Below are 15,097 nucleotides of genomic sequence, written 5' to 3'. Positions count from 1 at the left end.
ATTTTGTTTAGTTTTGTCTGCGCTAAAGGACCTCCAAACAAACCAAGATAATCTTTTATAAAGCTTTGCTTTAGCGTGACTAAAATACACACTTACTGGCTACTTCATGTGGTACACCTGGTCACCTTCTCACTCGTGCACATATCTAATCAGCCAATCACTGTGTCTCTGTGCTTTTAGGCATGTAGAGAGGATCAAGACCAGCTGCTGTTCAAACTGAGAATCAGAAGGGGGATTTGTCTTTGAACGTGGCATGATTGCTGGTGGCAGAGGGGCTTTTCTGAGTGTTTCAGAAACTGCTGATCTGCAGGGATTTTCCCACAGAGCCATCGCTCGAGTTTACTGAGAATGGTTCGAAGAAGAGAAAATATCCAGGAGGTAGAGCAGGGCGATATGACCAAAAATATTTATCACGATATACATTTGAAAATTTGCGATAACGATATAACTGATGATATAATTGACACTAGACAAAATACTTTACAACTCCACAACTTTATTAGTGCAAACCCCCCCCCCCATCAATGTATTTTCTCTTAAACAAGCAGATGTTTTATGTGCATTAAAGTTATATAAAAATTTGGCAGTCCAGATACAAATTCCTTGCTGACAGTTTAACCAAAAGGCATTTCCAGTGGAAATTGGCCAACATATCCTCAGCATAACCATGTATAATATCTACAAAACTTTATAGGTTATGCACACACAATACGGTAATATTATGTTGACGCACAGTACGTATCACTCCGCGAGGCTCCTGCCTACGATAGCCGTAATGCTCCGACAATCCATCAAGCATATTCTATCGCGGTATTTCATTTTTCTATCGTTGCCCAACATTATACCGGTATGATATGACCCAGCCCTACCAGGAAGCCACAGTTTTCTGGGCGAAAACAACTTGTTCATGTCAGAAGAAATGGCCCGACTTCTTCGAGCTGATATGAAGGCAACGCTTTAAAACCAAGGGACACAGAAGAACAACTCTGAATGCCCAACATATCAAACCTCAAATCAAATCAAAAGCAGATGGCCTATAGCTGATGGACCACACCAGGTGTTACTCCTGTGAGGTGAGGGCAGGGAGCTGAGGCTACAATTCATATAGGCTCACCAAAATTGGAAGATCTGTTTTTTTCTGGAAAAATCTTTCCTGATCTGACGAGCCTTTATTTCTGCTGCAATACTCAGACGGGAGGTCAGAATTTGGCATAAACAACACGACAGCATGGAGCCATCCGGCCTTGAATCAACAGGTCAGGCTGATGGTGGTGGTGTAATGGTGTTGGGGATATTTTCCTGGCACACTTCCAGCCTACCCAAGTATTGTTGCTGACCATGTCCATCCCTTTAAGATCAGTGTACCCACATTCTGATTTCTACATGCAGCATGATAATGCACCATATAACACAGCACAAATCATCTCAAACTGACAATGAGGTTATTGTACTCAAATGGCCTCCAGAATCACCAGGCCTCAATCCAGTCACCAGATCTCCTGTTAGAGATGTGGTAGAATGGGAGATAAGCAGCCAAGAAATCTGCAGTGGACCAAAATCTCTGAGGAATGTTTCCAGCAACTTGTTAAATCTCTGTTATGAGGAATTAATGCAGTTTTGAAGGCACAAGAGAGCCCAACCTGGTACTACCAAGATGTACCTAATAAAGTGTGGAGTAAGTGTATTTATATTTTCTAACTAAAATATTCAGTGACTATCCTTCCACCTTGAGGCATGACTACAGCATGACTCACAATACTGTGACCTAAAAGTCTGCCAAACATTATCCTTGCATCTGCACAATCAACAATGGCTAGCAAGAACTAGGTCCTATCTCAGCATCCTTCTGCACAATCCCCTTGTTGTTTGACCACCCCAGGATGTATCTAAGCGCTTACAGAGAGGAAACATTCATCACCACAAAGCAGTGTCTGTGTGACTAGATGTCAGAGCGACCCACCACTTCCACTGTAGCCAACACAATTTATCTCAAACCTGCACTTATAAATTATCCGCAGTCTTATTGTGTTTGGAGACTTTAGGTTTTAGAGAAGTGATTTTTTTACTCCTCATATACACTCTGGCACCTCTCCTTTTGGGAGTTTTCATGGGCTAGTTCACTTAAATTACTAAAGCTTTCTCAAAAACGTCTGGCGGTAGACTATCTAACCATGCAGCTCCACTCCGACACCCTAAACCCAGAAAATGACATTACGTTGAGAGTTTATTAGTTGGACTTTACTGGTGCTCTCTCGCTTTTGCAGCCGATCCAAAAAAAAAAAGAGGGAGCCAATCAGTCGTCTGCTGGACTACGTACGAGAGCTTGTTTTGCTATACCTGTGGCTGTTGGTCATAACCAGGCTGTCTGACTGGCTGCTGGGCTCCTCGCTCTCCTTGCTCTTCATCCTCTCCTGGCGTGCCCTGCGCCTCCTCTCACGGGCCGCCTCCTCTTCATCATCATCATTCTTTGCCATCCTGCGGGAAGACGAAAGAAGAAAGAGAGAGTGAGAAGACAAAGGCATGCATTATCTATTTTCAACTTTCAACCCCTCATCTCCTTTCTCCCTATCCTCAATTTAGCTTAGCAGTTAGAAACTTCAAAGTGAGCGGTTCTTTAAATTGGACTGTAATCTTCGCAGTGACCAAATCTGGTGGATTTACCCCAAGTCCCCCCCACCCACCCCTTCTCTTCTATCAAGTGGAGCTGTCAGCTGTGTAACCACCAATACTTCTTATCGTGGCTGCAGTTTTCACGAGCTGATAAAAACTCTGTCTGGAGACATGGCTTGGCTAAGGATAAGAGAGCAGTGAAACAGTGTTTCTGGCCAGCAGCTTGTACTAGTCCGGTCAGTGCAGGAACGGAGGAAGCAGGAGAGCTGTGTGTGTGTGTGTGTGTGTGTGTGTGTGTGTGTGTGTACACTGGCCAATAACCAGTGTAATCTTAAAAGTTCATAATTCTTCCAAAGAATTTAATACAGCATTAAATTTAGCAATCGTATTTTTCCAGAGTTGAATAGAATACAATAATCCTTTAATTGTCCCACAAGGGGAAATTTGGTTGTAACAGCAGCCAGAAAGACACATAGACAAACAAACAGTACACAGGACAGAAACATACACATTTTTCTTACATATTTACATATGGACAATGGTTACTATATACAGAGTACTGTTGATATACTACAATAAAAACTTCTCTTAGCTGTATTTGGTGCGTGCATAGCTGAAGCACGCATCAATTAAATGATAGACAAGCTCAGCTTTTGCTGAAACGCCCGGGGCTAGATGACAACACTGATACTACTCTTACAGTTATATATATGCAACATATGACGCAATCAAATTAACTGGCCACTGTATATAGTATAAAAGACAAACACAGCTTACAACTAAAGACAAAACGCTACCTGCATTCTTCTTAATAGGCAGCAGGGGACGACTGATCTGCTCTCAAAAAGACTAATGATTTCATAGAAGTCTGGGCAAATGACCCTTGATTGCCTCGCTCTCTGACCTCGGTAAACACTCGTCTTATCATCATTCTAAGAGTCATAAAGGAGGATTAAACAAGATGTGCTCAATGGCTTGTAAAATACAGGATGCTAGCAGGTGATATCGTGATGTCACTTGGTATGAACTAAATTTTCAAAATAGATTTCTCTTTCTTTAACATGACTCGAAATAATACACTCGACAGGAGTGTGTGTGTGGAGTGTGAAACAAAGCCGTTCTGCCATAGACTTCTATAGGCCTGGAAGTCCTTTTGCAACCAGAGCTATCACTACCTGTTGGCTTTCAGATAATTAAGTTTCCGTTAACTTTTACTTATATAGCACCAAATCACAACAACAGTCATTTCTAGTCACTTTATATTATAATATAAAGACCCTAAAATAATACAGAGAAAACCTCAACAATCAAACGACCCCTTATGAGCATCACTTTGGCAACAGTGGGAAGGAAATACTCTTTTTAAACAGAAGAAACCTCAGGCAGAACCAGGGTCAGGGAGGGGCAGCCATCTGCTGTGACCGGTTGGGGCGAGATCACAAATGAAGCTGCTGCATTGCAATTGGTTAATCTGTGCCATTGTTTTAACTGTGGAGAACTTTAGACAGCAGAATAAAAGTTTACTCCTCAAAAGCAAGCTCAAATATCTGTACAAATTATTTCTTGCATTAAATTCATTCAGCACTGCTACATGGGTCGTAACTCCTGCTGCATTTAAGCACACAGCAGATGATGCATGGTCATTGCAGATCATGTCTAAAACATGGGCAAACATCTGTTTTTTGCATTATACCTCACACAATCATTCAGAGACATGCTGCGAGTTATAAAATTATTTATTTAACGCAAAGGTTTAAGTACAGGGTGCGGCTGCATGCTATCATAAACAAGACTCCACTGTCCAAAAATCTAACTGGCTTGCAAGCTACTGTATATTTATGTTCTTAAATTTGATTGAAAGCAACAAGTTCAGGCCTTTCTCTCGGGTCTGTCCAAAGTCAGTCTGGGGAATGCAGGAAACTCAAGTGAAGTACAATAGACAGTTTTAAGGAAAAGAGACTACACCCAAAAGTAAAATTATATATCATATATCAAACAATGCAATACTACCCAACACTGAAACTATTCCTTTTTTTTAAGGTATCAAATTGTGCAGTGCAGTGTTTCTGGCCACCTGACATCTATGAACTCAGCTCCATGCTTGATCTGTGTTGCCCCGACTGACCTTTACACTTCCACTGCTCACCACATGCCCAGCTACCTAACATCGCAGCGCAGCCTTTGAGGCCGGCCAGCGAAGCATGCCGTTGCATGTTAATTGCAACACGTGTGGTGAGGCGAGCTAAAGCCGCCAGGGTTTATGTGAGGTTTTACAGCTTGTGAACAACACCCCCCCCCCCCCTCCCCCACCCACTATGCTGTTCCCCCAACCCCCTCTCCCTCTCATATGAGGCATGTTAGGGTTAGTCATAACAGAACAGATGAATCTGCTAACGCCCAAGTTAGACCTGTGGGACGGTGACATCAGTGACGTCAGGCAATGCTTTACACATGTGCATGTGTGTCTGCTTAGTTTAAACTATTCAGCATCTCCGAGTGTAGAAAATCAGCTTTATCCAGAGGAGGGTCTATCCTGAATTCCAGCCCTGCGGGCCAGTGATATACATTGTACACTGAGAGCGCTAGCACAATATTTACATTTTAGCAAACAAAAAAAATACAAGAAAGAGTTTTTTTTTCTTTTCCATTCATTATTAAGGTCAATTGAGCTCCACTGCAAAAAAAAGTACATTAACCCTTATTTAAAATATCAGAGCAGAGTGATGTTTTTGTGAGACCTAAAAAAAAAAGTAGTGAAACAACAACTGCTGTAATTCCCGAAGGACTGAACCGTCCCAGAAACAGCACCGAATGTCATGAGAAAACGAAAACAGCTAAAAATGGAACAAAGGAGTCCTTGGTGGCGGTGACGACGACAATCTCAGGGTTAAAGATTCCTCAGTAGGAAAAAAAAAGGAAGAAAGAAAGACAGAAAAAACTCCTGAAAGCTGAATTAGCATTCCTGTCAATCACAGCCTTGGCTGGAGACACATACACAACCAAAGCCCTGATTTAATATCCCTTTCCATAGCGAGGCCCCCAAAGTCTATCAGCATACTGACAGAAATACGGTGAGAGGTGGAATGGTGGATAATGGAAGAAAGAAAAAATAGGAGAAGAAGAGAACAGGCAAGTGAAATGGGATAGAGTGAGGATAAAGTGGAGAGGTGGGAAATGAAAAAGGGAAAGGAAGGGGTGTGCACAATAATGGAAAAAGGAGTAATCTGCAGATTTTATCATAGTCGACAACTTTTCCTGTACGAAATGATGTGAAGCCACAGCAATAAATTGCAGGTTACCAGGACACATAGGCGTCTCCACCAGACGCCTATTTCTTGAGTGGCCGAGTACAGCATGTAAATAAAGGAAACCTTCCCATTATTGGTGCTTTACTACGAATGCCGTGGACTTCACCGTGGCAGCTACAGTGAAGCATATGAATAACGTGTGTTTCACACCCTGAGTAGTGTGTTTTCGCTGATTTAAACCGCCTGCATGGAAAGCACACTAAACATCGCCATCAGTGAACCTATTAGGGAGAAGTATGTCCAAATATTTTCTTTACAGCAAAATATCTCAGAAATGTCAGTGAAAACAATTTGGGAAAAGCTCATGAGAAAAGACTTCTTCACCCCTCCTTGGCAAGAGGAGGGACAGAGGGAAGGAAGGGAGAAAAGTGAAGAGGAAGCTCGAAAACAGCGGAGGGAGGGAAAAAGGCTGCTGTGAGCAGATGGGGGAGAGGGGAGTTAAGGAAGGGATGGTTAGGGCGAGGGAGAGAGGGTGGGGGCTTGGCTTGAGCTGTCAGAAATGCTGACCCATTCCCACGCTGGTCTCTCTGGACTGTTTCCCTTCCTACTGCCGGCCCACAGAACCACAACATCCCCCGTCTGTCCCTCCCCCCACCCTGCGCTCTGCTGGGCCAGCTCCAAGAATTCATATTGCTAGCTGTGGTACAGTCCTTCTAGACTGCATTTATTCTTCTACTCGAAGATGAATGAGGTAATATGGCATGCATCTGAAAATAACTAAGAGAGGAAGGGTAGCCTTAACTCCCTTCAATGCTGATGTGGCAAAGCAGCTTAGAAGCTGGCAAAGATTTACGATGCAGGACCGGGTCATGTTGCGAATGGTCCGTTCAACCAGGGCGGGAGACCGTTTGGCATGGCTCATTCACGGAGGATGGGTGTTATTTCCTCAACCCTTCCTAGTCTCTGAGGCAGAGGGCCAGCGCAGATGTAAGAATGAGGAGGAAAGGGAGGACGGTGAAAAGACGTGAAAGAAGCGACGGAGAAACGGACCGTGAGCGAGCGAGAAGGAAGTGGAGAATGAGGGGTTGACAATTTAAGTGGAGGAGCGGGATCAAAAGGAAGAAGAAGCGGGGAGAAGATGAGAGGAAAGGCAGAGGTGACAGTTTAAGAGAGGAGGAGAGGGAAACAATCAGGAGAATAATCAGAAAATGAAAGTGGGTTTTTGGAGGGGTGGGAGAAGAAGAAAGACAGTGAGACCCAGAGGAGGAGGAGCGGGAGGAGGATGGGATGCATAAAGAATGAAGGGAGGAGACAGAGGAGGGTGATCGGGAGGTGGGGAATGGCAAAAATCAAAAATAAACACTTCCCAAAAAAGGAAATAAAAGAAGAAATGCTAAGTAAAGGCCTCAGAGAATAAACATTACCTCATAGTTTAAAATTGAAGGAATAGTGAGACTACCTTGCTCTCAGCACACAAGTCATAGTATTTCTTTGAAACAGTGATCACTCAGAGTAGCCTTCACACAGACAGTCACCTATGTTAGATTAAACTGCTGCGTATGATCAAATGCTTTCTAATAGCCAAATCCAGGAGGATTAACTGCTCAAGTACACGAGTTTCATTTGGGAAGGGAGTGGCAGCAACATTTCTGTAGGCTCCATGAGAAAAAAACATTTTTAACCAAGGCAGATACCCTCTGGTCAGTGAATTGACTGGGAAAATTCCACATCTATGTGCGTTCATTGGCTAAGAAGCGGGGGAAAAAAGGCAGAGACATTCCTTGTCTGATTGCTATAGCGCCGACGAACGGCGTGGATTGCAGGGAATTATAGAGCGCGAGAGAGTGTGAGAAACCTTTGAGCAGAAAAACGGGGTGTATGTGTGTGGCTTTGCTTAATAAAACTGAAATCAAAAGCACGATGTGAGCCACAGCGTCAATGACCCTTTTCTTAGAGCTATAACTGACGTTGATGCAAGGCAGAACAAGGGAAGGCTTGGCTGTCATCCCGACAAACACGCACACTTGTATACTTGGTTGTATTTTTAAAAAGTGAATGGAGCTTGTCAAGCCTTCATCGCCCGATGCTGATACGAAACACACCAACACTCGCTGCGTGGAAGCGTCCTAACATTCGTGCACATGCGCTCTCAAGTACAGTGACATGCACAGAGCTGGCGTGAGGAAGCCCACAATCGCAGCATCCCAGCATGTAGGAAACAGCTCATGGAGACCTGGCCAGTAAACACTTATAATAGCCAGGAATTTGGCATTGCTTCAGCCGTTATTATATTGCCCCAAAGTCTCCTTTTTCTCACAGCACACTCAATGATGGTTGAATGGAAGCAAGCCAATGAGACAACATGTGGTTTTGACTAGTCCGACCAAGAGGGGGCATGTAAATATTGATTGTTTCAATATATTGGCAGAAATGGAAACAATTTAGAGATGTAATCTTTTATCAATAACAGGAGCGGCGCGTCGCCTGCCAGCTGAAATTATTGCTGCTCGGGCCAAATAAACAGTCACGGAGAAACTCCCGCCGAGCTGAAAATGTAAATGTTGAGGGCGCTTACGACTCTGGCCCTTTTTCACTCTCGCTCCATTGCTCTTCCAGTCGGCCCACAACTCTTCTCGGTCGCCTTTTTTTTTTTTTTAGTCTACACTTTCTGCCAAATTCCATCTTCTCCATGTAACATAAACATTCCAAAAATGCATAAATAATTCCAGCAGTGGGGGGTTTTAGGCTGTGAAAGCTAACAGAGGCATTGACCTTCACTCCAATCAGCTATTTAGGGTACAGCTGGGGAAATAAGGAATATACGTCTTAAAAGGCAAAAGATAAAGGTTTTAGCTTTCTGAGGCGTCTGATGATTCCTACTTCTTGCTACTAGGCAAGGCAAGGCAAGTTTATTTGTATAGCACAAATCAACAACAAGGTGATTCAAAGTGCTTTACAGAGACATTAGAAACAACAACTAGCATGAAAACATTCCAAAAACATGTTATAAAAATACAATGACATGCGTGACTACGTATAACATGATAGATACCACCATATTTATAAATTCTCTGGTTCAGAGCGTGTAGCATTTTGGCTAGCTTGTCTTATTTTATCTGTAAGTAAGCTGGTGTGTTCAGCAAAAGAGCTCACATAAACCTGTTGTACTAACCAAATGACAGACAGATAATGTTGTCGAAGGTTACAAATGCTATGTAGCTTTTAGCAGCTAAAAAAATATATGTTTCCTTAATGTCTAGCTAGAGATAAAAACACATTAATTTTAGCAGAATGCCAGAAAATCCTGCTAATGCTAATCCATTAAGCATTAGCAGGAGTCAGTTTCACAAAGTCAGTTGTCAACTGTTAGGCCATATCAGATAAACTAAAGTAAGAATACTGTATGCTAATGCGCACAGCTTGCTTTGCTGCCCCCAAGTGACAGAAAAACAATACAAAGCCATTTTTAATTTACAGGTAATTTATTTCTTTTTTTTAGCACCACAAGTAAATATTAAACATTCCTGTACTGCAGTTTGTTGCATCTATTCTCATACTTGCCAACATTTATGAAGCAGAAATGTAGTCAGGCTTTGTTCACCATCTTTCTTCGTTCTAAGCTTTCTATTCAGGTAGGTTTAGTTAAATGACTGAGCAAAAATAGTCCCGTAAGTTCTCATTCTGAAAATAACTTGGAAATACACTTAACGTATCCAGGCATGCATTTACTAGATGAATGACACACTTCCTAGAACTGGATGAATGACTTGACCCTGAATTTTTATTACCAAGTATACCCACTATCACGGACATTTTCCTTAAAACAAGAAAAGCTACTTTACCTTGAGCAAAGGGCCTTGTTCTTTACTACAGTTAATGCCCTTACACATTCTTTGTGTCATATAGATGACTTATCAGAGAGAACCATCTATGTATTCAGCAGTGGTCAGGACTATGTCAGCTTGTTTTCCATGAGTGATGGAGCAAGTAGCTGTAATAAAATGCTTCTAAGAGGCAAGTGACCTTGGCCAGTATCTGCATCCACATCGACCTCATCTCTAATTGCGAGGGCTGCAGCACAGATGAAGAGACTTTTGTGAAAATACCTCCTTGGCAGACTATGTATCAAATCCTCACAATAAAAACCCCTTTTTACTCTTTTTGATTACTGCACTTGGCCGGTTACCACTCAATCAATTTGCTGAAATGAACTTTAGTTTAATCCGTTTTTTTTTTCCCAGTGAATCAAAGGCGGTTCAGAAGGCTGTGGTATCTGGGAGAGAAAATTGGAAAGAGAGAGGGAGGGCACGATTGAACATTAAAGGTCATCACGTCTCCTATCAGATTTCTTATCAGCTCTTTTTTTCTCCTTCCAGCCTGGTTTAAGGAAGTCGACATTTGCTGATTGATGTTTTGTAAAAGACCTAGCTCCTGAATCCTTGCTCTTTCTGCTTGGTGTGCGCATCAAAGTAAGTGCGTTGTGCACTGAAACTACCAGAGCCTTGAAATAGTAGAGGCTATTCAAACAATCTAAGCAGCTGGTCTGTATGTGTTCTTTAGGCCACTGCAGAGGATAGATTTCTTAAACACCTTTTGAGAAATCTGCAAACACCAACATGTCTCACCTCTCTGCCTCCAGGCGCATCTCTTCCCGCTTCTGTCTCCTCAACTCCCTGCGCCGCTCAAAGTCCATTTCCTCCATGGCTGTGCCCTACGCGGAGACATCATAAAAAATAGACATTAATTCACTCAGTCAGCAGCCAGAATTTTTTTTTTAAAGCTATAGTCAACCTCTATATGAATATTTTTACATACTCTAATTACGCCTGTAAATTTATTGTTATATTTGTCATATGTGTCATTCCCACCATGGAATTGATAGATAAGGCAATGCGTGTGACTCTGTGATTACTTCTAACTTTTGTTACTGCTGCTGTTACTATATCAGCCGCAGGTGGTGCCAAATCAACCAAGGCGAAAATTTATAAGAATTAGAACTTTAAACACAATCTCTTTCTGCAAGCAATGACAACAACAAGTGTGAGGCCTTGTCCTTCTGTTTAGTGACACAAATTTGATGGAATCAAAGTTAACAAACTGCAGAACCAGAGAGAAAATGATAGAGAAAGCTGTATAAAGGAGGAAAGGAGAAGCCAAGGCAGGATGTTAATTCCATCCCTTACGAGAAACCCTCACTAAAAATACTCTGGAAGGGTACGTGACAGGCTGTGCTTGTGAGGCCTGAGACCACCCAGGAGCTGCTGAGCTTCCCATCACACATCTCTGTACTAAATCAACAAAAACATCCACTATACACCGGGAGGCATAGCAAACAAATGCTAACCGAGCATTTGATTGAAAAAGGTGAGAATAAAGTGATATCTAAAGACCAAGAATGTGGGGAAAGAGACACCGCTTTAAAATGCTTTTGGAAAGCCAAAAAGAAAGAATCATGCATGTCATACCTTAGTTTAGACTTCAAACAATGTATTTTCCCTTCACACCATACCAGCTCCTCACAATGCCTTCTCCAAGCAAAGACACAGAGGCACAAACTTTCAGTGATAGTCTCCCACAGTCCGGCTTTAGCTGACAGAAAAGGCGAATGTTTCTTCTTCTTTCCCCTCCCTGCTAGTCGTCCCTCCCTCCATCCCTCAGTGACCCCCACCCCTTCCTGAGCCCTCTCTCTATCTCTCCCTATCTCTACAGCTAACTTTTCCTGTGTTGTTTACCGCCATGTCAGAGCTTGGCTGAACTGTTTTCGATTTCCTGTGCCTTCTGTCTGCTTTTTCTTCTGTCCCCACAGCTTACTGCACATCAGGTACACGCGCACACAAGCGTGATAACACTACAGCAACGAGCACATGCATGGGAAATGCACAGGAGCGACATTCTCAAAGAAACCACGAGGACAAGAGGTCCCGCTAATACTCAACCTCCCCACTGCATCTTCTCACCCAGTGTCCTCCCCCCTTTCTGAGCCCGTATAGTAAACACGGCCCTGCCTCTGCACTGTGAGAGCTTTTGCTTTTGTGACGAGAAGGAGATGTTCTAAACACCGCAAGAATTCACCGTCTATGTTTAGATGCACGCTTAGTGTCATTTGTGAAACCGTGGGGAGGCAAGCTGCATTTGGACGTGGGGCTATTCGTACAACTGTAATTAAGACGAAATGAGAGCAATAACTAAAAGCGACAAGGCCTCCAAACATCACCAGTGTAATCACATACTTCCTAGAAGTAGCGACGCCAAGGGAGACAAACTTATTAGTAACACAAGCACGGCTGCGAATGAATTTGGAGTTATAGATGCAAATAACAAATTACTTATTCATTCTTGGTGTTTGGATTAGACAAAAAAATGAGCTATGTATCCTTTTTAAAGACATGTTATTTACTCTTACGCAATGATCTGTAGGTAAATTAAAATTAAGACTTAGTTTTCCAAAAGATAAGCGGATTACGTACCCAAGATTTAATTGAATAACAAACTTGAGATAATAGTGTTTTAAACTGATTTATGATGTGCGGATGGGGCTGCTTTCTGAATGAAGCAGCAGCAACATGGGGGGCTGCGTTGTACACTGACAAAAAGGGCCCACAGCAAGACGTCAGAGAGTAACTGTTGTGTACTGAAAATCACTGAGAGGACCACCCACACTTTGCAAAAGCTAACAGAGGCAGAAGACAAAGACGGCATTCCATAAAATTGAGCAACCTGAAGTCACAAGTTTGCGACATTTTTAGACCTTTTGTATAAGTTCAGACGGCCTGAGCCGGTCCGCCGTAAGACGTCTTCAACCTTTGCTGCATCAGACCATTTATTCCATCGTTTATCTCCATCTTTCCACCTCCCTTCTGTTTGTCTTTTTCCTTCTCTCCTCCCCCTCTTTTTTCTTTCCCTGTCTGCCCCAACCTTCTACAATGGCTATAATGACACATTTACCAGTTAAATTACTACCTGTCGAGACTGCCAGACCCTGGCAGAGACCCAGTGTCTAAGTGCCAACCTCTTGAAAAACCTTGAAATCCAAGTTGATTTTATCCTGACAGCCACTAGTTTTACACCACGTTGTAATGCCTCTATCGACTCGTGGGGTCTCCAGGTAAAAGCCCCCAAACAATGGACTCCTATCGGCCAAATGAGGCAAAGAGTAGATCGAGCAAAAGTCTGGGAGCTGGCCTGAAGAATAACAGGCCAGCAGTGCAGCATCTATTTTTGGCTCTGCCAAAATGTTCCTAAGTCTGTTTTAGCATTCTGTGAGAAAAGAAGAGTGCAACTTTTTGGTCAGATTTGTAACTCTGATACTCGGAGCAACTGTCCCCTCATAACCTTTAGACAAGCACATTAATCTCCACATTATGGTTATGGAGCTATGTGAGGAATGCTCCGATTCAGCCTCTGATTTTAGCAGAGGGGACTTGAAAGAGTCTCTAAATTACTCATTCACATGGCAGTTATACTCAGCTCAGCTCCTAACCTTAACCCTATTTTGGTTGCTGAATAAGGGGAATTAATGTGAAGATAAACAAGTAAAAACCAGCTTTGCAAGAGTTATGTGCTTGCCAGCTTCAAGATTTGCAAATGAGGGAACAAAGGTAGCTTGCTATTCCCAAGATTGTTTTTTTAAAAAAGATCATTAGTTAAAAAAATTATGATGTAATCTGTTTTATACACAAATTAAACAGTAGCTATTTTATAATAAAGACAAAGCTAATTCTGTAATTAAGCAAAAATAACTCTCAGATGGTGTATTTCTGTACTTACACTTCCCATTCACAGTGCCTAAAAGAGTAAATTCACACTGTTAAGTATAGCTACATGCAGCTCCAACATATAACTTATAACAGTCAAGTGGACCTCTGTGGAATTCCTATCCTAAATTTTTGTTAGAGTAAAGAAAGGAGATAATATAGCTATGTCATCCATGCTAATTGTGTCTGTGAAGGTTCTCAGTCATCCAGGTCATCGTAGTCAAAGGAGCTTGCAAAGAAAAGCGTCTGGACTTCTTTAAGTTGCTTGAAGCAACTTAAAGAAGTCCAGACGCTTTTCTTTGCAAGCTCCTTTGACCATGCTAATTGTGTTGCTACTGTTAGCTAGCTAACTAGCAATAGCAGAATCTGATCAGATTCTGATCTGATGTTTTGGTGACTTGGTACAAGTGTATTTAATTATCATTTGCACTAGAAGAATTTAGCTTCCTAACTTATAAAGTACACCACTTATAGTGTAAGTGGTGTACTACAAAAAAGTGTACTGATGATATATAGTGAGTTGTTAACATACGACCATGCTCGCTAATATACAAGTTTTGCACATGATCATTTTATTATAGCATACCTGTACAAGCAAATCCATAACTGATAAGCCAGACACACGACAGCAATGCAGTGCATTTAGGCACACACATGGTCAAGATGACTTGCTGTAGTTCAAACTGAGCATCAGAATGTAGAAGAAAAGTTATTTAAGTAACTTTGAACACAACATGGTTGCTAAAAAATGGGCTAGCCTGATTTTATGAGAAACTACTGAAAGCAGAAGAGCATCTCTGAACACAACACGTGGAAACTGATTTGCCACAGTTTGCTGTATCAGCACAGGAAAAAGGAAACTGAGGTTTACCAAAGTTAAACAATAGAAGATTGGAAAAACCTTTCCTGATTTGATGAGTCTTGACTTCTATGACATTCGAAGACAGGGTCAGCATTTCCATCAAACCATGGATCAGTTATGCCTTATATCAATGGTTCAGGTCGCTGGTGGTATAACAGTGTGGGGGATATTTTCTTGGTACACTTGGGGCCCCTTAGTAACAACTGAGTGATGCGCGGATCGATACAGAAATATCAATTCCTCCGATACCAGTCATTTATGTTCTAGAATCGATACTCATATCAAAATATCGATATTTTAGTAATTTAGTGTAAATTTGTAGGTTATCATTAACAGGAACAGAGTGGAAAGAAACTATATTATTTGGATTGTCTACATTGGAAGGCACTACTTAGTCTTCCGCCTGCCATAGTCATGTGCAAAGTACGTCTGTATAAATGTGTCCAGCCCCTTGGTGTGCACACTCACAACAATGGCTGAGCGTAAATGGAGTCATGTGCAGACGTATTTTACTTCCACAAACGGTTGAGACGTAGTTTGCAATACTTGTGGCAAGAAAGTGAGGTGTTGTGGCAACACTACTAACCTCATCAAGCACTTCAGAGTAAATCATATCACAGAAT

At 42.1% G+C, this 15,097-nt stretch overlaps 1 protein-coding gene across 6 annotated transcripts in view; it reads right to left on the bottom strand.

Annotated features, from left to right (window-relative positions):
• The window catches only part of cald1a (caldesmon 1a), a 64,852-nt gene that overhangs the window by 21,962 nt on the left and 27,793 nt on the right, over positions 1 to 15,097 (bottom strand). For 4 of the 6 annotated variants that reach the window (XR_015125640.1, XM_086268751.1, XM_086268747.1 and 1 more), the window contains exons 1-3: positions 11,324 to 11,477; positions 10,484 to 10,569; positions 2,338 to 2,475 (exon numbers count right to left, since the gene is read on the bottom strand). Coding sequence is in view for 5 of the 6 variants with exons in the window: in XM_086268751.1 (XP_086124877.1) it covers positions 2,338 to 2,475; positions 10,484 to 10,560 (215 nt within the window). In the remaining variant the exon portion in view is untranslated. Of the gene's footprint in view, positions 1 to 2,337; positions 2,476 to 10,483; positions 10,570 to 11,323; positions 11,478 to 15,097 lie in introns of those variants that run through there. The other 2 variants (XM_086268750.1, XM_086268748.1) reach the window with 2 other exon arrangements.

Source organism: Aulonocara sp. 'chitande type north' Nkhata Bay, linkage group LG17, assembly GCF_057382095.1.
Source record: "Aulonocara sp. 'chitande type north' Nkhata Bay isolate Kocher_YH1m ecotype deep benthic linkage group LG17, A_spYH_male_GT1.1, whole genome shotgun sequence".
NCBI lineage: Eukaryota > Metazoa > Chordata > Actinopteri > Cichliformes > Cichlidae > Aulonocara > Aulonocara sp. 'chitande type north' Nkhata Bay.
Note: the sequence above shows the minus strand (reverse complement) of the source record. Positions and strands in the feature narration are given on the sequence as shown.